We start from the raw sequence: 22535 nt of genomic DNA on the forward strand, positions 1-22535 counted from the left end.
TTAAATACTAAGCTTGAAGCTTTCTAGTCTACTCAGACTGATTTGGAGCAGCAAATGCATATGAATGCATACATATTTTCTGGGAAATTTTATATCTTTTCTGTCTTCCATTAAATAGTTTTCCTAGCAATCCTGGGGGTGGGATAGGGGTTGAGGATGCTTTTGTTATATTTGGTTCATTTTTTAAAAAAACCTTTTTATTCTGAAATAGTTATAAGAAGTTGCAAAGGTAGTACAGTGAAGTTCAGTGCACTCTTTACCCAGTTTCCTACAATGGTTACATCTATGTGACTGAAGTACAATATCAAAACCAAGAGTAAACACTGGTATAATGTGTGTGTGTGGTTCTACACCATTTTATGGTAAACGTAGATTCATGTAATTACCACCACAATCAAGATACAGAACTATTCCATCATCAAATCTGCATGGTATCTAAACTTCTTACCTCCAGTACCCAGAAATCTGTTCTCCATCTCTAATTTTGCCCTTTTTTGAACGTTGCATAAATGGAATCACACAGTATGTTACCTTTTGAATATTGCTTCTTTTCAGCAAGCATAATGCCCTTGTGACCCATCTAAGTTGCTGTGTGTTATCAATAGCTAATTCCTTTTAACTGTTTAGCAGTGTTCCATATTAAGGATATGCTACTATTTACTTAATCATTCACCAATTGAAGGATATTTAGGTTTTTTCCAGTTTGGGGATATTACAAATAAAATTTTTATGAACATTTGTGAACAGGTTTTTGTGTGGACTTATGTTTTCATTTCTCTGATATAAATGCCAAGGAGTGTGATCCCTGGGTCATACAGTAAATATATGTTCACATGTATGTTTAGGATACTGTATCTCTGATGTTCTGTGCATATACCTTCAGGATTGCTGTGTCTCCTTGGCATTATGTTATGTTCTTCACTGTCCCTGGTAATTTTGTTTGGTCTTACATTTATCTGATATTAATGTAGCCAATCCTGCTTTCTTTTCCTTTTTTTTTTCCGTTCCATGTTTCTTTTGATTAATGTTGCCACGGTATGTTTTTTCTCATCCTTTTACTTTCAATCTGTCGTCATATTTGAAGTGAACTGTGTATGTATGAACTAGATGCTGGGTTTTGAGTCTGACTCATTTTTAGAGTACAGCCCTGGGGCTCCAGCTTTATGGGAGTCTCTGCACAGGCAGAGATTTAGGCAGGATTTATTCTTCAACCCTCTCAGGACCCGTGAGATCACAGAAATCAATATACAGTGTTACCAATTTGACACATACCCTCAGGATGGAAGCCAGCTTTGGTGCTCTAGGATCTAAGTTCTCACCTTCACACTCAGTCCTTGACCTGTGTATTTTCCCTCTTTAATAATTTCCAGTGGGAAGGTTGGTGTGTGCATGTGACCTGCCATGTTGCTGGAGAGCCAAATAATCCTCAAAAAAGCTCACTGACAGGTATTGTTACTCTGGTCTTACAGATGATGAAAATGTTTGACATGGTGAGAGATGATAGAATATAATGGGAACCCATGAGTTTTGAGACAGGCCAGCCTGGGCTTGAATTTTAACCTCTCGCTTAGTTAGCTGTGTAACTTTGAGCAATTTATTTGATCTCTTTAAACCTCAGTGTATTCATCCACATTATAATATTTTTCATGGTGTTCCTGGGAGCATTAAATGAGAAATACATTAAAAATGTTTAGCATTTTATTTAGTACCCAGTCCTGAATAAATGATAATTGCTCCTGTCATTGTTGTGCTAACCGTTACTAAAGATTCCATAACTTGCCCATGGTAATTCAGCTAGTATGTGGCCAGGCTGAGACTGAGACTTAGGTCTGTGATTCTAAAGCCCATGCTCTTTTTCTTATACCATGTCGCTTTCCTTATCTTCCTTAGAAAGAATTCACAGAGGAAAAAAAGAAAAATAATAATTCTTAGGCCTTTCACACATTTATTTTATCCTATGTAAATAATCCACAAATGTTTAAATGGCTAGATTTGGTGGGGAATAGGGGGAAAAAAAAGTCTCAGCACTTGATCCTATATAGTAGGTTGTACTTAATGTAGTACTAAAATATTCAGGCTTTAGAATCAAAAACTTGGGGTTGAGTCGCAGTTTCTCAACCTCTAAGATCCATAATTCGTGATATGTTAAATGGGCATAATAGCATTAACTCCCTAATAGGAATATTGGCAGGATAAGATAAAAGAAAGTAATGTATTTAGAACAGGAACTAAAACATGGTAAATGCTCCCAAATGGTAGCTATTGTTATTACCAAAGGCAGAGACTGTTTTCTGCATTTTTTTATTCCTCCCGTTAGTTCAGTCAACGATTAGTGTCCGTTTGTACACTAAAGAAAATACATGGCAATCAGCCTGCTTGATGCTAAACAGGACACTAAATAAAAAGGACACTAAATTTGATTCCTTACAACCAGGAGCTTATTACTTAAGAGAAGCAAATCTGCTCCGGAGTTTGCTCCATCACCTACGAGTCTCAGCGACTCCAAAACAGTTGGAACCATCATTCTCTCTGAGAATGTCTAACAGTTCAAGTATTTCGGCATGTATAACAAAAGAAAAGTCTCTGGTTTGGAAGATAATTTTCTCTCCCCCATGAGGAATTTAAAAATACAGAAAACATAAAAAGGCACTTCCTTTCCACTGGTTTATAAAGACCCGCTGCTCAAACTCATGTTAGAAAGAGATAAAGATGTATACAAAAGGGTTCACACCCTGCCAGTAATCAGGAAAACCTGTATTAATAAAATTCAGATTATAATTACCTTCTTCTTTTGTTCTTCCCCAGCCAGTTATAAAACACTTTGTTTTTCGGTTCAGTTTTTGGAAAACACCAAAAGGTAGACAAATAGGCTGAATATAATCATTATACTTCACTGCTTTTTTTAAATGAAAAAGCGCAATATCATTTACATAAGAGTCCACGTCAAATTCTGGATGGATGATGATCGCTTTAACTTTCATCTTCTTGGTGGTTGGCTGAGTCCCGTCTACCTTATTAGTTCCAACCACAACTCTCCACATTACAGGCTCTCTGAAAGAAAGTAAATGTCCTTATTATATAAACATGCTTATTGAACTAAGTAAACATTCTGAATTTCCCGCTAGTTTTTATTTTTCTCAGATTAACAAAAAATTTAATCTTACTTTCGTGTGATAAATTCATATCAAGTAAAAACCTAAATTTTGTGATGTAGGAAAGGATAAAAAGATCAGGGGGACAGAAAGTCCCAGACAGGTTTAAGTACATGAGAATTTAATGTATGATTCAAATACATGAGACTTTAATATATGGTAGGACTTCTTACCAGTGGACAAATGGATGAATTATTCAGTAAATGGTACTGATTGGGACAACTAGCTAACCAACAAACTAGTTAGAAAAGTGGAATAGGAGAGGGTCTAACTCAAGTAGTAGAGCACATGCTTAGCACACAAGAGGTTCTGGGTTTAATCCCCAGTACCTCTTCTAAAAATAAAAAAACCTAATTACCTCCCTCTTGCCCCCCCCAAATAATAATACAATAATAAATAAAATTTTTTTAAAAGTGGAATAAATTAAATCCCTGAAAAACACTAAATACTAAAATAAACTCAAATTGATTAAATATTTACATGCACAAATCTTTTCAATAAAGACTTCCTATATTTTAGGAATACATAAAGCAGTATGTTTGAGATTTCCTCGAAAGTAATTGGAGGAGGAGTTGGCGGGGATACAGAAGAAACAAGATTAGGAATGAGTTGATAACCTGAAGCTGGATAATATGTATATGGGAATTCACTAAACTATTCCCCCTACTTTTGTAAGTTGTTAAACTTTTAGAATGAAACATTTGGGCATTAAATTATGATGAGAAGTTTAAACCAGAATGAAAATATAGAAAGAAAACACGAAACATTGACATGAAAAAGGACTTCATATATTCCACTAGGCTGTATCTCTGTGAGACTTTATAAAGCATGACACTAAATACAAAAGAAGCAGCTAATGGATCTTGACTGTCTTAAAAAACAAACAAACAAAAACAAGCAAAAATCAAACCAAACCAGAAATCTTCTGTAGGTCAAAAATCAACAATTAAAACCCCAAGTGGTTAATAAGTATGCACCTGAAATTGCATTGGGAAGAAGGAACTTTTTACTTTATATTTTAAAGTAAAGTATATTTTTACTTGTTACTCTTGTTTACAAACTCTGAAATTCCTTTCATCCTCCAAATTGACGCAGTTTATGTATGAGAGAGAGTGTGTGTGTGTGTGTGTGTGTATTTGATGATAATGATCAGTACAGACAAGAGCCAGAGGACAAAAGGCACTATTATTCATTGAGAATATGATAGATGGGCAGTAGATGGGCACTTTGGCATCAGGTATCCATAGCCTATGAGAGCTGTATTGTATTTGATACTGCAGTTCTAATTCCTAGACTTTATCCCAAGGAAATAGAAGAATTTAGTTATCTTAAAAGTGGGCTAGGTAACCTCTAAAAAGTTTGTAAAAAAATTTTTAAAGTCCTAGTTTTATTTTGTTTAAAAAGAAATCACTGCTTTGAGCTACTTTGAAATAAAGATATTTCTTTCCTTTCCCAAACATCCAGTTTATCTTTTTTGAAATTAAAATTGTTCCCAGTTTTATTAAGAAATAATTGGCGGGGTAGAGGGTGGGAAGGGATAGACTGGGATTTCAAAATTGTAGAATAGATAAACAAGATTACACTGTATAGCACAGGGAAATATACACAAAATGTTATGATAAGTCACAGAGAAAAAAATGTGACAATGAGTGTGTATATGTCCATGAATGACTGAAAAATTGTGCTGAACACTGGAATTTGACACAACATTGTAAAATGATTATAAATCAATAAAAAATTAAAAAAAAAGAAATAATTGGCATACATCATGGTATAGGTTTAGGTGTACTGCATGTTGGTTTAATTTACATACATTGTGAAATGATTATCACAGTAGGTTTCATTAACATTTGTCATCTCATATAGATACAGTAAAAAGGAAAGAAAATTTCTCCTTGTGATGATAACTCTTAGGGTCTACTCTCTTAACTTTTCCATATGTCATACAGCAATGTTAACTATAGTAATCCTATTGTACATTATGTCCCTAGTCTTATTTACCTTGTAATGGAAGTTTGTACCTTTTGACCACCTTCCTCCAATATCCCCTCCCCCACACCCTGCCTCTGGTCACTCATGGTTCCTTCTTCTGTGCAGTTTTTTAGTTTGATGTAGTCCCACTTGTTTATTTTTCATTTTGTTGCTTGTGCTTTAGGTGTGATTTCCAAAAAATCATTATCAAGATCCATATCAAGGAGGTTTTTTTCCTTTGTTTTTTTCCTAAGAGTTTTATAGTTTCAGGTCTTATATTTAAGTCATTAATCTATTTTGAGTTAATTTTTGTTAATGGTGTAAGATAGGGGTCAAGTTTCATTCTTTTCATGTGAATATCTAATGTTCCCAGCAGCATTTATTGAAGAGACTTTTCTCTATTGATTATGCTTGGCTCCCTTGTCAATTATTACTTGAAACTGGATATGCTTGGGGTTATTTTCTGGGCTCTCAGTTCTGTTCCATTGGTTTGTTGATTTTTATGCCAGTATCATACTATTTTAATTACTATAGTTTTATAGCATAGCTTGAAATCAGGAACTGTGATACCTGTTTTTTGTTGTTGTTTTCTCAGGATTTCTCTGGCTATTCAGGGCCCTTTGTGGTTTCATATCAGTTTTAGTGTTTTGTCTATTACTGTTAAAAATGCTGTTAGAATCTTGATAGGGGTTGCACTGAGTCTGTCGATGGTTTTGGTAGTAGTGGCAGTTGCACAGTATTTATTCTTCCAATCCATGCACATACCTTTCCATTTGCTTGTATCTTCTTCGATGTCTTTTATCAATGCCTTGTAGTTTTCAAAGTAGAGATCTTTCACTAACTTGGTTAAATTTATTCCTAAGTATTTTGTTTTTCATGGTGTTGTAAATGGGATTAATTCCTTTATTTCTTTTTCAGAGAATTCATTGTTAGTATATAGAAATGCTCCTGATTTTTATATGTTAATTTTGTATCCTGTAACTAAATTCATTGCTTAGTTCTAATAGTTTTTTGTTTGACTTTTTGGTACTTTCTATATATAAAATCATATTGCCTGAAAACAGAAACTATTTTACTTCTTCCTTTCTAATTCTGATGCCTTTTATTTCTTTATTTGCCTATTTCTCTAGCTAGGACTTTCAGGACTATGTTAAATAGGAGTGGTGAGAGTGGGCATCCTTGTTTTTTTCCTGATCTTAGAAGACAAACTTTCAACCTTTTGTAACTGAGTATATTAGCTGTGGGCTTGTCTTACACAGCCTTTATTATGTTGAAGTATGTTCCTTCTACACCTAATTAGTTATGTGTTTTTATCATGAATGGAGGTAGAATTTTGTCAAATGCTTTTTCTATGGCTATTGAGATGATCATATGATCCTTTTTTTTCATTCTGTTAATGTAATGTATCACATTGATTAATTGGCATGTATTGAACGAGCCTTGCTTCCCAGGGATAAATCCCACTTGATCAGGGTGAATGATCCTTTTAATGTGCTGCGGAGTATGGTTTGCTAGTGTTTTCTTGAAAATTTCTGCATCTGTATTCATCAAGGATATTGGTGTGTAGTTGTCTTTCCTAGTGGTGTCCTTATCTGGCTTTGGTATCACAATATACTGGACCTCGTAAAGTGAATTTGGGAGGTTCCTTCCTCTTTGATTTTCTGGAAGAGTTTGAGGAGGATTAGTGTTAATTCTTCTTTAAATGTTTGGTAAAATTCACCAGTGAAGCCATCTGGTCCTGGGCTTTTCTTCTTTGGGAAATTTTTCATTCAATCTCCTTACTGGTAATTGGTCTATTCAGATTTTCTATTTCCTCCTCAGTCTTGGTAGGCTGTATGTTTCTAAGAATTTTTCCATTCTTTCTAGGTTGTCTACTTTGTTAGCAACTAGTTGTTCATAGTAGCCTCTTAACGATCCTTTTTATCTCTGTGATATAAGTTGTAATGTTTACTTTTTCATTTATAATTTTGTTGATTTGGCTTCTCTCTCTTTTTTCCTTGGTAAGTCTAGCTGAGGCTTTGCCAACTTTGTTTATCTTTTCAAAGAATCTACTCTTAGTTTGGTTAATCTTTTATATTGTTTTTCTGTTCTCTATTTCATCTATTACTGCTCTAATCTTTATTTCCTTCTAATTTTAGGCTTTGTTCTTTTTTAGTTCCTGAAGATGTAGAGTTAGGTTGTTTATTTGGAATTTTACTACTTCTTAATGTATGCATTTATTGCTGTGAATTTCAGTTTTCCTCTTAGCTGTCTCCAGTACATTCTGTTATATTGTGTTTCCATTTTTGTTTGTCTTGAGCTACTTTTTTATTTCCCTTTTAATTTCTTGTTTGACTCAGTGGTTGTTCAGGAGAGTGTTGTTTAATTTCCATGTATTCATGATTTTTCCTTTTTATTGATTTCTATTTTTATGCCATTGTGGTCAGAGAAGATATTTGGTATGATTTCAGTCTTCTTGACTTTGCTAAGACTAGTCTGGAGCCTGACATATGGTCTGTCGTAGAAAATACTTCATGTGCACTTGAGAAAAATGTATAATGTGCTATTATTGGATAGAATGTTCTGCATGTATCTGTTAAGTCCATTTTGGTCTATAGTGTTGTTCAAATCTCTTGTTTCCTTATTTATTCTCTATCTGGATGATCTATCCATTGTTGAGAGTGAAGTATCAATTCCCCAACTTTTATTGTATTGCTGTTTATTTCTCCTTTTACCTCTGTTAGTTTTTGCTTTATATATTTAGGTACTCTGATACTGGATGCATAAATATTTGCAATTGTTTAATCTTCTTTATGGATTGACCCCTTTATCATTGTATAATTACCTTTTTGTTTCTTTTTACCATTTTATGTTTAAAAGTCTATTTTGTCTAAAATAATTATCCCTGTGTTTTTGGGGTGACTATTTACTTAAAATGGCTTTTTCCATTCCTTCAGTCTCAGTCTTTGTGTGCCTTTAAAGCTAAAGTGAGTCCCTTGTAGGCAGCATATTGTTGGATAAAGATTTTCTTGAGCAAAGATAAGCTGAGGGAGTTGATTACCACTGGACTTGTCTTAACAAGAAATGCTAAAGGAGGTTCTTTGAGTGAAAGTAAAAGGATGCTAATTAACATCATAAAAAACATAAAAAGGTAGCACAGAACTCACTGGTAATGGTAAATACACAGTCAAAGATTCTGTAATTTGGCAACAGTGGTGCATAATTCACTTACAACTTTAGTTAAAAAGTTAAAAAATTCATGTAGCAAAAATAACCGTAATTATAATAAGCTTTGTTACACAATATGAAAAATATGTAAATTATAGTTGTAATAACCTAAAATGTGAGGTGGAGGAGAAGTAAAATTGTAAAGATTAGAAATTCTTTTGAAATTAAGAGCTTAAAATAGGGTGTTATAATTTAAGATACTTTATGTAAACTTATTGATAGCCTCAAGGGGAGATAATAATTACACAAAAGAACATGATCAGGAAGTCAAAGATTACTGATACCAAAAGACATCAAAACACAAAAAAGACAGCAGGGAAAAAAAAAAGAAAAGAAAAATTTTACTTATGAAAAAAAAGACAGCAGGGTAAGAAACAAGGAACAATGGATCTACAAAACAACCAGTAACAGTTAACAAAATGGCAGTAGTAAATCTTACCTATGATACAGTAATTGTAATTTAAATGTAAACAGATTAAATTCTCCAATCAAAAGACATAGAATGACTGAATCAATATTACATTATTTACTTACGTACTTCAATTTATATTCAGACCATAAGATTAAAAAATAGGTTATATACGTTGAAAACTCAAAACATTGCTGAAAGAAATTAAAGAAAACATAAACAAATGGAAATACATTCCTTGTTCATGGATAGGAAAACTTAATATTGTTAAAATTACAGTACTACCCCAAAGTGATCCATAAATTCAATGTAATACCTATAAAAATCCCAGTGGTTATCTTTTACAGAAACAGAAAAACATCCTAAAATTTGTGTGGATGGCTTAAAGACTTAAATGTAAGACAAAACACAATAAACCTCCTAGAAGAAAACATAGGCAAAACATTCTCTGATATAAATCTTAACACTATTCTTCTAGGGCAGTCTACCCAGGCAATAGAAATAAGAGCAAAAATTAACAAATGGGACCTAATTAAACTTACAAGCTTCTCCACAGCAAAGGAAACCATAAGCAAAACCAAAAGACAACCTATGGAATGGGAGAAAATATTTGCAAATGATGTGACTGACAAAGACTTAATTTCCAGACTATATAAACAGCTCATACAACTTAACAACAACAACAAAAAACAGTCCAATCCAAAAATGGGCAGAAGACCTAAACAAACAATTCTCCAGTGAAGACATACAAATGGCCAGTAGGCACATGAAAAAATGCTCATTATCACTAGAGATTATCAGAGAAATGCAAATGAAAACCACAATGAGGTATCATCTCACACCAGTCAGAATGGCTGTCATTAAAAAGTCCACAAATGATAAATACTGGAGAGGGTGTGGAGAAAAGGGAACCCTCCTACACTGCTGGTGGGAATGTAGTTTGATGCAGCCGTTTTGGAAAACAGTATAAAGATACCTCAAAAAACTAAAAATAGGCTTACCATATGATCCAGCAATCCCATTTCTGGGTATATATACGGTTGGAACTCTAATTTGAAAAGATACATGCACCCCAGTGTTCATAGCAGCACTATAAACAATAGCCAAGACATGGAAGCAACCTAAATGTCCATTGACAGATGATTGGATAAAGAAGTGTGGTATATTTATATAACGGAATACTACTTAGCCATAAAAAAGAATAAAATATTGCCATTTGCAGTAACATGGATGGACTTAGAGACTGTCATTCTAAGTGAAGTAAGCCAGAAAGAGAAAGAAAAATACCATATGATATCACTCTCATGTGGAATCTAAAAAGAAAAAGAAAAAAAAGGACCCTGTGAACTCATCTACAAAACAGAAACACTCACAGACATAGTAAACAATCTTATGGTTACTGGAAAGGGGGTGGGAAGGGATAAATTTGGGAGTTTGAGATTTGCAAATGTTAGCCACTATATATAAAAACAGATTAAAAAACAAGTTTCTTCTGTATAGCACAGGGAACTATATTCAGTATCTTGTAATAACCTGTAATGAAAAAGAATATGAAAATGAATATATGTGTATATATATATATGCATGACTTGGACATTGTGCTGGACACCAGAAATTGGCAGATTGTAACTGAATGTACTTTAAGAAAAAATTAAAAATAAAAAAATAAAAAAATAAAATTCATTTGGAATATCAAGGGACCCCACAGAGCCAAAATAATCTTGAAAAAGAAGAATGAAGTTGTAGGACCACACTTCCTGGTTTCAAAACTTACTGCAAAACTACAGTAATTGAAAGAGTATGGTACTGACGTAAGGACAGACACATACACCAATGGAAAATAATAAAAAGCCCTTGCACGTGTGGCCAGTTGGTTTTCAACAAGAGTGCCAAGACAATTGAGTCGAGAAAGAACAGGCTTTTCAACAAAAGGTGCTGGGAAGGTGGGTATCTACATGCAAAAGAATGAAGTTAGACCCTTACACTAACACCATATGTAAATTAACTCAAAATAGATGAAAGACTTAAATGTAAGAATGAAGCTGTAAAACTCTTAGAAGAAAACACAGGAGAAAACCTTCATGGTATTGGATTTGACAGTGATTCTTGGATATGACACTGAAAACAGGCAACAACAGAAAAAATAAATTGGACTTCATCAAAATTAAAAACTTGTGCATCAAAGGACACTACATCAAGAGAGTGAAAAGACAGCCCACAGAATTGGAGAAAATATTTGTAAATCATATCTTTGGTAAGGGATTAATATCTAGAATATATAAAGCACTCCTACAACTGAACATCCACAAAAAACATCAACAACAAACAGCCCAGTTCAAAAACGGGCAAAGGACTTGCATAGACCTTTCTCCAAAGAAGATACACAGATACCCAGAAAGCATGCGGAAAGACGCTCAACATCCCTAGTCATTAGGGTAATGTGAATCAAAAAGTGGCATGATGAGATGCCACTTCACACTCATTCAGATAGTTACCATGGTAGTAGTGTAAGTGTAAGTAGTGTAAGTGATAAACTAGGGATATGGAGACTAATGTTCTGAATCTCCTTTTAATCAGCAGGGAGTGTCGGGGGACAGAAGAAACAAATTTAGGAGATACTGCACAGAGAGGGTCAGCTAACTCTGGGGAATAGAACTGTTGGTGATGCTGTCATCTGAGAAAATAGAAAAGGGGTAGGATTAGAGGAAAGATTTTAAAAGTTCATGTTTGGACTTGGAGAGAACGTGATTCCAATATATATGTATAGTGGGCAGCTAGAAATACGACTCAGCTGGAGAGACTTGGGAGTTGCCGGCACATGATGCCTGCTGAAACAGAAGTAGGAGACATCACTAGGAAAGGGTACAGATGATAAGGCAAGAGGATAGAAGGTGGAACTCTTGAAAATACTGCCTCTTAAAAGATGACAAAGACTCAAGGAATAAGGAAGAAAATCTTAAAGATAGAGAGTAGTGGTGTCTTTAAAACCAAGAAAAGAGAGAGTTTCAAGGAGAGTAGTGGACAATTCTGTCAAATGTTATAAAGATGAAATAGGATGGGGACTGAGTAGAGGTCACTGGATTTGGCATGGAGGTTGGTCTTAATAGTGTGTTTTGGCCACAGAAATCAGATTGCAATTGGGTGTTTGTGAGTCCATGCAGATGAAGCAAAAAGGAGACTGTCTTCCAAGGAGTCTAATAATAAAGGGAAGAACAGAAACAGGGAAGGGAGTTTGCTTGTTTGTTAAATAATGAGGAGGTGACCCAAACATATTTGAAAGCTATAAGGAAGAAACAAGAGGAAAACATTGAAAAATACTAAAGAGACAGTGAGACATAATGAAACAGCTTGTTTGAGACTAGATTTAAATCAGTAGCTTGCCACTTAACAGCAGTGTGATCTTGGGCAAGTTACCAAATCTCTCTGATCTCTGGATTCCTCAAGTGTGAAATGGAGAGAACAGCTAGCTCAGAGGGTTACTGGGAGGACTTTTTAAATACAGAATTAAATGTAATATCCTTCGGCAGAGCCTAATCTCAGAGCAGGTTCTTGAGAAACAGTTGTTATAAGAAAACATAAGGGATAACTGATGGTGTGAGGTTTAGGAAATGAGGGGGGAACAGGAATAGAAGGTGGCCGTGTCTTCTGAGACAGGAGGAAGCTCCTGAAACACAGAGACTGTGCCTCAGGAATGTCTGCTTTCTCAGCACCTGGCCCAGTCTTCAGTATATAACATGTATTTAGTAAATGTTAAGTAAAGGGGTAAAAATGTCAATAATATTTAGTCTTGAGAACTGTTAAGTGGAATGTGAACATGATCTTCAAACACTTAGAAGAATTACGTTTAGGCAGAATGAAAACCAAGACACTTAGTTCAACATAAGGAAAAGCCTTCTAAGAATTAAAATTGTTCAAAATTGAAGTGAGATTCTTCCAAGGTAGTAATTCATTATCACAAGAGGTGACAGACGCCAAATGATACAGTAATGGTTATGTGTGTGGATTTTCATGCTGACACACCTGGATCTGGTCCTGATTTTGTTGCTTTCCAGCCAGGGTCTCCCTATGGCAGAGTGTTTGTGAAGTGTAGTGGAAATTATGTATGAAAAAATGCCTGGCTCAGTACATTGAATTATTTCAGACCAGAGAACCCTTTACTTCAATATTGTAAGAAGGATTCACAAACAGGACAGAGGATTGAACTAGACCCTTAAAAATGCCTCTTTGAACATTAAGATTCTATGACACTATAACAAAGCCAAATTATTTGTCCAAGGTGACACATCTAGTAGGTTTTGGAACCTTACTTTAAGCCACTGCACTAAGAGTCAAGAAGCCCAGGAGACAGGTGTCCCCACTCCAAAATGCATTGTTACGCCCACTGTGTTGAAGAAACAGACTAGTAGAGGTACAATGTCAGGACTTAGGTGAGAAAAGGTTTTCCAAGAATTTTCAAACCATACCAGGCAGGCTTTACCTCCCTTGGTTTAAGGTCTGAAAGCTATTGAAAAGCAGCTGAAACGATAGAAGTTAGAAAAGAGTTGTAAAACACCCACATCTGAAAGAACAGAATTGATTTCTAACTCTGAAACTTTTTCTGCATCTTTTTCTGAACGCTTGCGTTTATACCTTAATAGCTTTCCACTTTTCTGATCTCTTTTCCTCAAGAGGCCACTTACGGAACTGAAACAGCATGTTTTAAAAATGTGCTATACAGATTAAAAGATTAAAACTTCATGTACCCCATCAGGCCAGCTGCTCTTAGTTGAATTTTGAAATTGTTGTTCTTAAAGACTTTTCATTCTTCTCCAAGATAGCTCTTAAAAATTAGAGACTAAAGGGAGACAGGTACAGTGGTTTTCCAAAGTATTTTTCTTAGCACTTCATTTTAGATGTTAGGAGGGTCATAAAGTTCTATTCTAACTGTGGTAAATCCTATTTCTCCAAGACTGATATCATTCATAGACTGGATAAATATTTACTGTCTCCTATAAAGTAGGCCAATTCCTGTGTTATTACCAGGAATACAAAATAAAACATGCAGTCCTTATCTTCAAAGATCTCATGGTCCAATGGTTAAAAAAGACAAACACGATTATAATAATTTTTAAGCTAAAAGAAAACTTCAATTCTTTAAAGCAAGGTTCGACAAACCACCACCCACAGGCCAAATCTAGCCTGTCTCCTGCTTTTTATACAGCCCATGAACAAGAATGTTTTTTTTTACATGTTTAAATGATTGGGGAAAACCCAAAATAACAAAATGGGATTTTGTTCAGATTTCAGTGTTCATAAATAAGGTTTTATTGGATCACAGCACACTCATTCAATTATGTATTATCTGTGGCCACTTTGGTTCTACTGTGGCAGAGTTGAGTAATTATCACAGAGATTATAAGGCCTGTAAAGCCTTAAATATTTACTGTCTTTACGGAAAATGTTTGTTGATCTCTGACTTAAAGGATTTATTGCAACAAATATTCAGTGTACTATTCAGTATGACACATTATGGCTACCTTCAAACATGGCTTAACTGAACATGGCTGAAGCAAATGGTCCTCTACCACTTCAAAATATCCTCTAGGAAGATAAAACAGGAGTTGTGTTGTGAATACATACCTAGTATCCTTAATGCAGTGGGCAGCTGTGAGGACCCACCTCTTTTTCACTAAGCTTCCGGCACAGACGTGAGTAAGGTATCTGCCAGACTGAATCTGCAGGCTAACCATCCATGGCCACGCGCCGGTTTGAGCTTCTGTGCCCCCTATAATCCGAGACCCCTTTAAGACATCCGCAAGCGGTGCTGTCCCACAATCTAAAAATAAAAATTTTATGTTATCTGGACCGAACATATATGTATTACCTCATAATCTTAACAGATTAATCTTTTAAATTCCTATTTAAAAAACTGATAAAGCAAGCTGGATCCCTAAGGCATGCCTATATATTTTGAAACAAAATCTTAAGAGGGTTAAGATAAACATGCCTTAATTGATTACTTACAAATAGAAAGACATCAAATCAACACAATTCATCAATTTTAAAAACTCTACTCCTGACAAGTATAACAATGAGATAAGTTTCTCTGGCCAAGTATCAGATTTTCTCCTGAATGAAGTGCCGATTAAAAGAGCCTGGGGCTGGTGACTCGAGCTACAAGTTCTAACACTTGTCATTCAGTTTATTGTTAATTTTTCTCAACTGTAGTATGAAAAAGTTACCTAATAGCCCTTGCAACGCTGAATGCCAACGAATTATTAGTCCGTAAAGCGAGACTGGCAAACCCCGGCATGTTTTGCGGAGACGCGCAAGGGTATGGCCTTTCCCCCATTAGTACTACTACTGCAGTCAGCGTTATAATTGGGCTGCTTGCGTCTGTATGTTTTTAGTTAAAGGCAGTTGGAAAAACTGAAAAGGAGGGACCCAAACTCAAACACTGCAGAAGTGGGGCCAGGGCAAGGGAGGCTGTCCCAAGGGAAGAGCGACGGGTACTGCCCTGGGCGTCCGGCTCTCCGTCTCCCGGGGCCTCGGGCCGCCCCTGGCCGCCGGCCGGTTCCCGCCAGGAGCCGCGCGGCCCCGGTGCGGGGAGCGGGGAGCGCTCGGGGCGTATGAGGGAGCCCCCCAGAAACAGCAGCGCGGCGCTCAGGAGCCCCAGCCCCATTTTGGAGCCCGCGGTGGGCAAGATGGCGGCATCTCCTGCCCCCGCTTCCCCGCTGGCCCGTGGCCGGGCGACGCGCTGGGAGGCGCGGGGGGCGGGCGGGCGGGTGAGCGGCCACGAGGCCTGGAGGTGGGCGGGGGTGCCCGGTGAGCCGGGCCTCCCGGCGGTGGTCTGGTGGTGGGGCACATGCAGCGTCGCCGTCGCCAGGGTCCGCGGTTTCCGTAACTGGCGAGGCCTCCCTGAGCCAGATCCACGTGCCCAGACAGTACAGTACGGCTGCTGTGGTGAGAGGGGAGCTGCTGGAACCACCGAGACTTGTAGGGCCAGGAAGGCTTCCTCCAGAAGCAAGAGCGTCTAAACTGAAGTGGGTAGGCTGGGGGAGGGAGAGGCAAAGCAGAAGGCAGAGCAAGTGCAGAGGTTGGGATTTGAGACCGTAGGGACACTGGGGGTAGACCGATTTCTGTAATACACATTGGTCTCATTATTGATTGCTTTGTAGTAGTTTGCCTTCATCTGATCACCTCTGGGTGAACTTACAAAATCAAATTTAAGAACCTGAAAAGTTGAGGACAAAGCCTGACAAAACGTAATTGCACCCTACTCCCACCCCAAACACACGGGCAAACACATTTAGTCTCTAGCCTGAGAGATGCTTTATTCCTTGTCCCATCAGAACCCCTGAAATGCCCCTTGATCTTCCAAACAATGAGAAGAGAGCAGTAAGTGGCTCCAGCTAATTGATCCATTGAACAAGTAGGTATTAACCTCACACTGTGTACTGTACGCCAAAATAAGTGTCATATGGAGGTGTGTTAAGACCTGGCCCTCTGACCCAGAGAACTTTATAACTTGGTTAGTGGAGAAAATCAGGGCTAATTCACTTCGGGAACAAAGAAGTAAACCATGACACCCAAGCCTAATAGACACAAGGAACGAGTGTGGGCTGTGGCAGTCTGGGAAGGCTTCCTGCAGGAGGAGGATGTGAGCTAGGCTGAGACAGAGGGGGAATATCAAGAAGAGGAAGGAGATGTAGTGAAGACAAGCTAAGCTAAAGGTACAGCGTAAGCAAAGGCATGGGTATGTATCCATGCATATTTCTCCAGAGAAATAGGATATATAGAGATATATGAGGAGATTTTTTAAATGGGAATTGTCTCATGCAGTTATAGAAGCTGAGAAGTCCCATGATATGCCATCTGGAAGCTGGAGAACCAAGAAAAGCAGGGATATAATTCAGCCTCAACCCAAAGGCATGGGAACCAGAAGCTCTGATGTGAGAGGGCAGGAGAGATGGATGTCCCAACTCAAGAAGAAAGAGGGAGAAATTGCCCTTCCTGTGCCTTTTTGTTCTGTTTGGGCCCTCAGTTGATTGGACTGGATGATACCCACCCACCTTGGTGAGGGCGGATCTTCTTTACTCAGTCTGCTAGTTCAAATGCTGTCTCTTTCAGAAACACCCGCACAGATACACCCAGAAGTATTATTTTTACTAGTTATCTGGGCATCCCATAGCCCCGTCAAGTTGAAAACATAAAATTAACCACCACAGTAATAATAATACAATGTGTGTATAATTTTATTATTATTTTTACTGTTTTCTGTTATCTTACGGAGACTGAAGAGAGAAACCATGCCTTAAAAATTTCAATCAGGGTATATAAGTGTGTGTGTGTGTGTGTGTGTGTGTGTGTGTGTGTGTGTGTGTGTGTGTGTGTGTGTGTGTACACATTATGTAAATTGAAGGCTTTTTCCTGGATTTCTATTTGATTTGATTCTGTTTGTTGAGTCCGGAATCAATGTGTATGGCCCTTCTTCCCTTTAGCAGAACATTTACTGTAGTTTGAGATATGCAATAGTAGGCCTGGACCCTGCTTCATACTTAGGGGTATAAGTATGCTCAGCATAGTGATAAGAAGTTTGTCAGTGTGCAAAGGGAGCTGGGGAGAAGGGAGGAAAGAAGCCGGCAGCCCAGCAACATGGCAGAAGGCCAGGCCTGAGCCAAGAAGAGGTTTGTGCGAGTTTCACTGTGGTGGGCTGACCCAGGGTTTTTAAGAACTGTAAATGTGTAATGTTTGGGTTTAAACTGTTTTGTCATTGCTATCTTGAGCTGTGCTAAAGGTTGCTTCTGTCAGCCCAGCTCCTCCAGTAACAAGGGAACAGTTGGGCTGTGCTGGTCTGGGAGTTCGGGCACGTGGTAGGGAAGGAAAGTAGGGGTCAATAGAAGGACAGCGTCTTGCACATGTCATCCTCTGAGGCTGTCATGGTTGGAAGCATTAAATGAAAGGAGGCTATTAGTTGAAGCTTACAGATGGTAACAAGTGGAAAGAATAGAAGCTCAGGGCTGAGCTGAGATCAGTGGGAGGGAAGCAGGTGATATTGGAGAACCAAGCTGCAGCATGAACTGGCCCAGGGGCAGAACAGGAAGCAAATTTCCTGTTCACCAAATGGTTTAGTGGAAGATGATGCTTGAAAGGGGGGAGACATTTGGGGTGTGTTTCTGTGCTGGGGGATGTGATCAGGTTGGATGTGGCATTGTAAGCAGGGCAAGATGATGGGTCTTGCTGTGGCAGAGAACAGATTGAGCCAGGTTTCTTTTAAACACCCTGATCCAAAACAGGTGCAAGCAGACAAGTCATGAAGGGGCAGTGAAAACTGCAGTGGGCCAGTAACTGCCAAGGTCCTGGGCCTGGGCCTCCTCTGCCTTTTCTAGGTCTTCACTCTTCCCCCTGCATTGCCACCTGTGGGGTCACTCTGGCCAGCAGACAGGCCTCTAATTAGCCCTGTCTCCTGGTATTCACACCCTGGTATTAGACCCCTTCCCTTTAGGGTTGGCTGGATTTAGTGACAGGCTTCTAGCAAATAGAAAATGGCAGCAGTGACGGGCTGTCACTTCCAAGATTAGGTTATAGAAAGATTGTAACTTCTGTCTCGACCATTTTCTCTAGCTTTCTTGCTCTGACGGAAGCTGGCCGCCTTGTTGTGAGCTGCCCTATGGCCCTGCGGAGTGGCCTCCGGTAGTAGTCATCTTGTTAGTCACAGCCAGGAGTGAGCTCGGAAGCAGATCTTCCCCAGGTCAAACCTTTGGATGAGACCACAGTTCTGGCCAAGACTCTAAATGCAACCTCATGAGAGACCTTAGGCCAGAAGTACCCCTTAAGCCACACTCAAGATTCCTGATGTGTGGAAATTGTGAGATAGCAAAGTTTTGTTGTTTTTAGCCACTAAATTTTGAAGTAATTTGCTATCTAGCAACAGCTAATACATCTTGTTTCTCCTCCCTTTGAAGGAGGATGAGGGCATCAGTGCTGGGGCCTGGGGTTGGCTGGGGGCATGTACAGCAGTAGGTTGACTGGGTCTGGAGTTAGGGGAGATTTTATTCTTCCTTGTGGTCCCTTGGTCCACTTCGGGCATGTCTGAGTTAGTGCTAGAAGTCTTTTTAATAAAAATATTTTATTACATAGACTTTAAGTAATAATAAAATAAACTTCCATGTACCCACCACCTCACTCACTGTCTTATTAAATAGTTAATCCTTCTGAAAGAATATAGTACAGTTTATGTATAGTTTAAAGAATAACAATATAGAAATACGTATTTAAGGAAAAGAATACGATTGTTACTTTTGAAATTCCCTCTGTACCCATCCCTACTTGTCTCTTTCTCTTTCCCTTAAAAATGACCAATATTCTGAATTGTGTATGTATTAGTCTCTCTATCTGACTGTGCAATATGGTAGCCATTATCCACACGGGAAAATTCAAGTTTAACTTTAAGTAAAATAAAAATTCAGTTCCTCAGTCATGTTAAATGGCTAACATGGTGACTAGTGGTTACCACAGCAGCCGGCCAAGTTGCAGAACGTTTGCATCATTGCAGAGTTCAGTTGGATAGCGCTGAGGCAAACAATTTATTGTTTCGGCTTGCATGTTTTTGAACTATGTATCAGTTGAATCACACAGTTCATTTTTCTCTTGCAGCTAGCTTTGTTTCATTCAGTATTAGGTTCTTGACATTGATTCATGTGGTTACCTATAATTGTAATCCATTTATTTTTACCACACACATGGTATGAATATGCCACAGTGTGTTTATTTACATTGGAATCTATTATTGATGGACATTTGAATTGTTTCCAGATTTTTGCTATTATAGTATTATGTAAATGAGTATGAATTTCTTGACTATATACCAAGTTGGGATTGCTGAGTCATAGAGAATATATACCATCACCTTCTCTAAACAATGCCAAATTGTTTTCAGAAGTGATGTACCAGTATACTCTCCCACTAGAAGCATGTGAAGTTCCCATTGTTTATATTATCACCAACACTTTTTAATTTTTTATCAGTCTTGTGGGTTTGAATTGAGAAATGGTTTCAGTCTTTTCCTGATTTTAAATGAGTTTGAGTACTTGAATATCTTTTCATATATTTAGGGAATAGTCATTAATTATCTCATATTAAGTACCTACTTAGGTCTTTTATTTGTTTACCTTTGTCTTACTGATTTCATTAATGAAGCCACTGATTTTTTTTTACCAGCTGCATAGTTTTGCCTTTTCCAGAATATCATGTAATACATACATACAGTATGTTTGCCTTTTCAGCTTGGTTTCCTTTACTTAGTAATACACATTTAACATTCTTCCATGTCTTTTCATGGCTTAAGAGCTCATTTCTTTTTAGAAATTCTGGGACAGAATCTCATTTAGTGCAATAACATTCCATTATCTGATGTACCACAGTTTATCCATTCGCCTACTGAAGGACACCTTGGTTGTTTCCAAGTTTTGGCAATTGTGAACAAAGCTGCTGTAAACATTTGTGTGCAAGTTCTTGTGTAAACATCAGTTTCTGACTCCTTTGGGCAAATACCAAACAGTGCAATTGCTGGATCATACGGTAAGAGTATGTTTAGTTTTGTAAAAAATCACCACACTGTCTTCCAAAGTGGCTGCACTGTTTTTGCATTCCCATTAGCAGTGAATGAGTTCCTGTTGTTCCGCATCCTCACCAGCACTTGGTGTTATCAGCGTTAGGGATTTTGGCTGTTCCAACGCATCTACATTGGTATCTCATTGTTTTAATTTGCATCTCCCTGGTGATATGATGTGGAGCATCTTTTCATCTGTTTATTTGCCATCTGTATATCTTATTTGGTGAGATGTCTTTTAATGTCTTTGGCCCATTTTTAAATCAGGTTCTTATTGTTGAGGTTTAGAACTCTTCATATTTTTTTGGATAACTGTCCTCTGTTAGACATGTCTTTTGCAAATATTTTCTCCCAGTTTGTGGTTTGTCTTTTCATTGTCTTCATGTTGTCTTTCACAGAGCAGAAATTTTTAGTTTTAATGAAGTCTAGTTTATCAATTCTTTCTTTCATGGATCATACGTTTGGTGTTGCATCTAAAGAGTCATTGCCAAACCCAAAGTCATCTCGATTTTCTCCTATGTTGTATTCTAAGAGTTTTATACTTTTGTGTTTTACATTTGGGTCTGTGGTTCACTTTGACTTAATTTTTGTGGAGGATATAAGGTCTATGTCTGAATTCATTTTGTTTCATGTCAATGTCCAGTTAGTTGTTCCAGCATCACTTATTAAAAACATGATCTTTGCTTCATTGTATTTCCTTTGCTCCTTTGTTGAAGATCAATTGACTATATCTAAGTGGGTCTATTTCTAGGCTCTCTGTTCTGTTCCATTGATCTAGTTTTCTATTCTTTAACCAATACCACCCTGTCTTGATTATTGTAACTCTATGGTATGTCTTGAAGTCAGTTTTTGTCAGCTCTCCAACTTTGTTCATCTCCATATTGTGTTGTCTCCTCTGAGTCTTTTTTCCTCTGTTTAAACTTTAGAATCAGTTTGTTGATGCTGACAAAATAACTTGCTGGGATTTTGACTGGACTTTCATTGAATCTGTAGAACAAGTTGGGAAGAACTGCCATCTTGACAATATTGTCTATCCATTAACATGGAATACCTGTCCATTTATTTAGTTCTTGTTTGGTTTCTTTTGTCAGAAAGTTTTACAGTTTTCCTCATATAGATCTTGTACATATTTTAGATTTATACCTAAGTACCTCATTTTGTCTGGTGCTAATATAAATAGTATTGCATTTTTAATTTCAAATTTCAGGTTATTCATTGCAGGTATATATGAAAGCAATGGACTTTTATATATTAACTTTATATCCTACAACCCTGCTGTAATCATTTATTAGTTCCACAAGTTTCTTTGTCAAATCTTTTGGATTTTTCTGGGTAGTTTATCATGTCATCTGTGAACAAAGACACTTTTATCTCTTTCTCAATCTGTATACCTTTTATTTCCTTTTCTTACTGCATTTTATTGCCTTAGAATTTCAGTATGATATTGAAAAGCAGTGATGAGAGGGGATATCCTTGCCTTGTTCCTGATTTTAGCTGGAAAGCTTCAAGTTTCTCACCAGTAAGTATGATGTTAGTTGTAGGGTTTTTGTAGCTATTTTATCAAGTTGTGGAAGTTCCTATTTCTTTTTTCCTGAGAGTTTTTAGCATAAATGGGTGTTGGATTTTTGTCAAATGCTTTTACTGTACGTATTTTTTTTCACATTTTTTATTTACTGTACGTATTGATAATGGTTGTGTGATTTTTCTTTTTCAGCCTGTTGTGATAGATTACATTGATTTTTGAATGCTAAGCTAGCTTTGCATAACTGGAATAAATCCCACTTGGTCATGGTGTATAATTCTTTTTATACATTGTTGGATTTGATTTGCTAATATTTTATTGAGGATCTTTGCATCTATGTTCATGAGAGATACTAGTCTGTAGTTTTCTTATAATATCTTTGTCTGGTTTGGGTTTTAGAGCAATGCTAGCCTTATAGAATGAGTTAGGAAACATTCCTTCTATTTATACTTTCTGAAAGGTATTAGAGAATTGATATAAATTCTTAAGTGTTTGGCGAAATTCACCAGTGACCCCATTTGGCTTTAGTGCTTTCTGTTTTGGAAGGTTATTCATTATTGATTCAATTTCTTTAATAGGGGCCTACTCAGATTGTCTGCCTCTTTGTGTGAGTTTTGTCAGATTGTGTCTTTCAAGGAATTGGTCCATTTCGTCTAGGCTGTCAAATTTGTGGGCATAGAGTTG

General features: G+C 37.3%; 1 protein-coding gene and 1 long non-coding RNA gene across 5 annotated transcripts in view; one reads left to right on the plus strand and one right to left on the minus strand.

The window, feature by feature from the left end:
* Positions 1 to 15447, minus strand: part of LOC102543958 (transmembrane serine protease 12) — a 42508-nt gene extending 27061 nt beyond the window's left edge. Inside the window, exons 1-3 of one of the 3 annotated variants that reach the window (XM_072972803.1) lie at positions 15235 to 15447; positions 14398 to 14554; positions 2783 to 3051 (exon numbers count right to left, since the gene is read on the minus strand). In XM_072972803.1, coding sequence (XP_072828904.1) covers positions 2783 to 3051; positions 14398 to 14554; positions 15235 to 15400 — 592 coding nt within the window. In that variant the 5' untranslated portion in view covers positions 15401 to 15447. Of the gene's footprint in view, positions 1 to 2782; positions 3052 to 14358; positions 14555 to 14960; positions 15191 to 15234 lie in introns of those variants that run through there. The other 2 variants (XM_072972802.1, XM_072972804.1) reach the window with 2 other exon arrangements.
* A 90-nt stretch (positions 15448 to 15537) lies between these two features.
* On the plus strand, positions 15538 to 16976 carry LOC140700423 (uncharacterized). Of its 2 annotated transcripts, none has more exons than XR_012078811.1 (2): positions 15538 to 15761; positions 16561 to 16976. It is a non-coding gene; the product is annotated as an uncharacterized lncRNA (long non-coding RNA). The 2 variants fall into 2 exon arrangements; XR_012078812.1 differs by having other exon boundaries at positions 15538 to 15681.
* The last annotated feature ends 5559 nt before the right edge of the window (positions 16977 to 22535 follow it).

Source organism: Vicugna pacos, chromosome 12 (assembly GCF_048564905.1).
Source record: "Vicugna pacos chromosome 12, VicPac4, whole genome shotgun sequence".
Classification (NCBI taxonomy): Eukaryota; Metazoa; Chordata; class Mammalia; order Artiodactyla; family Camelidae; genus Vicugna; species Vicugna pacos.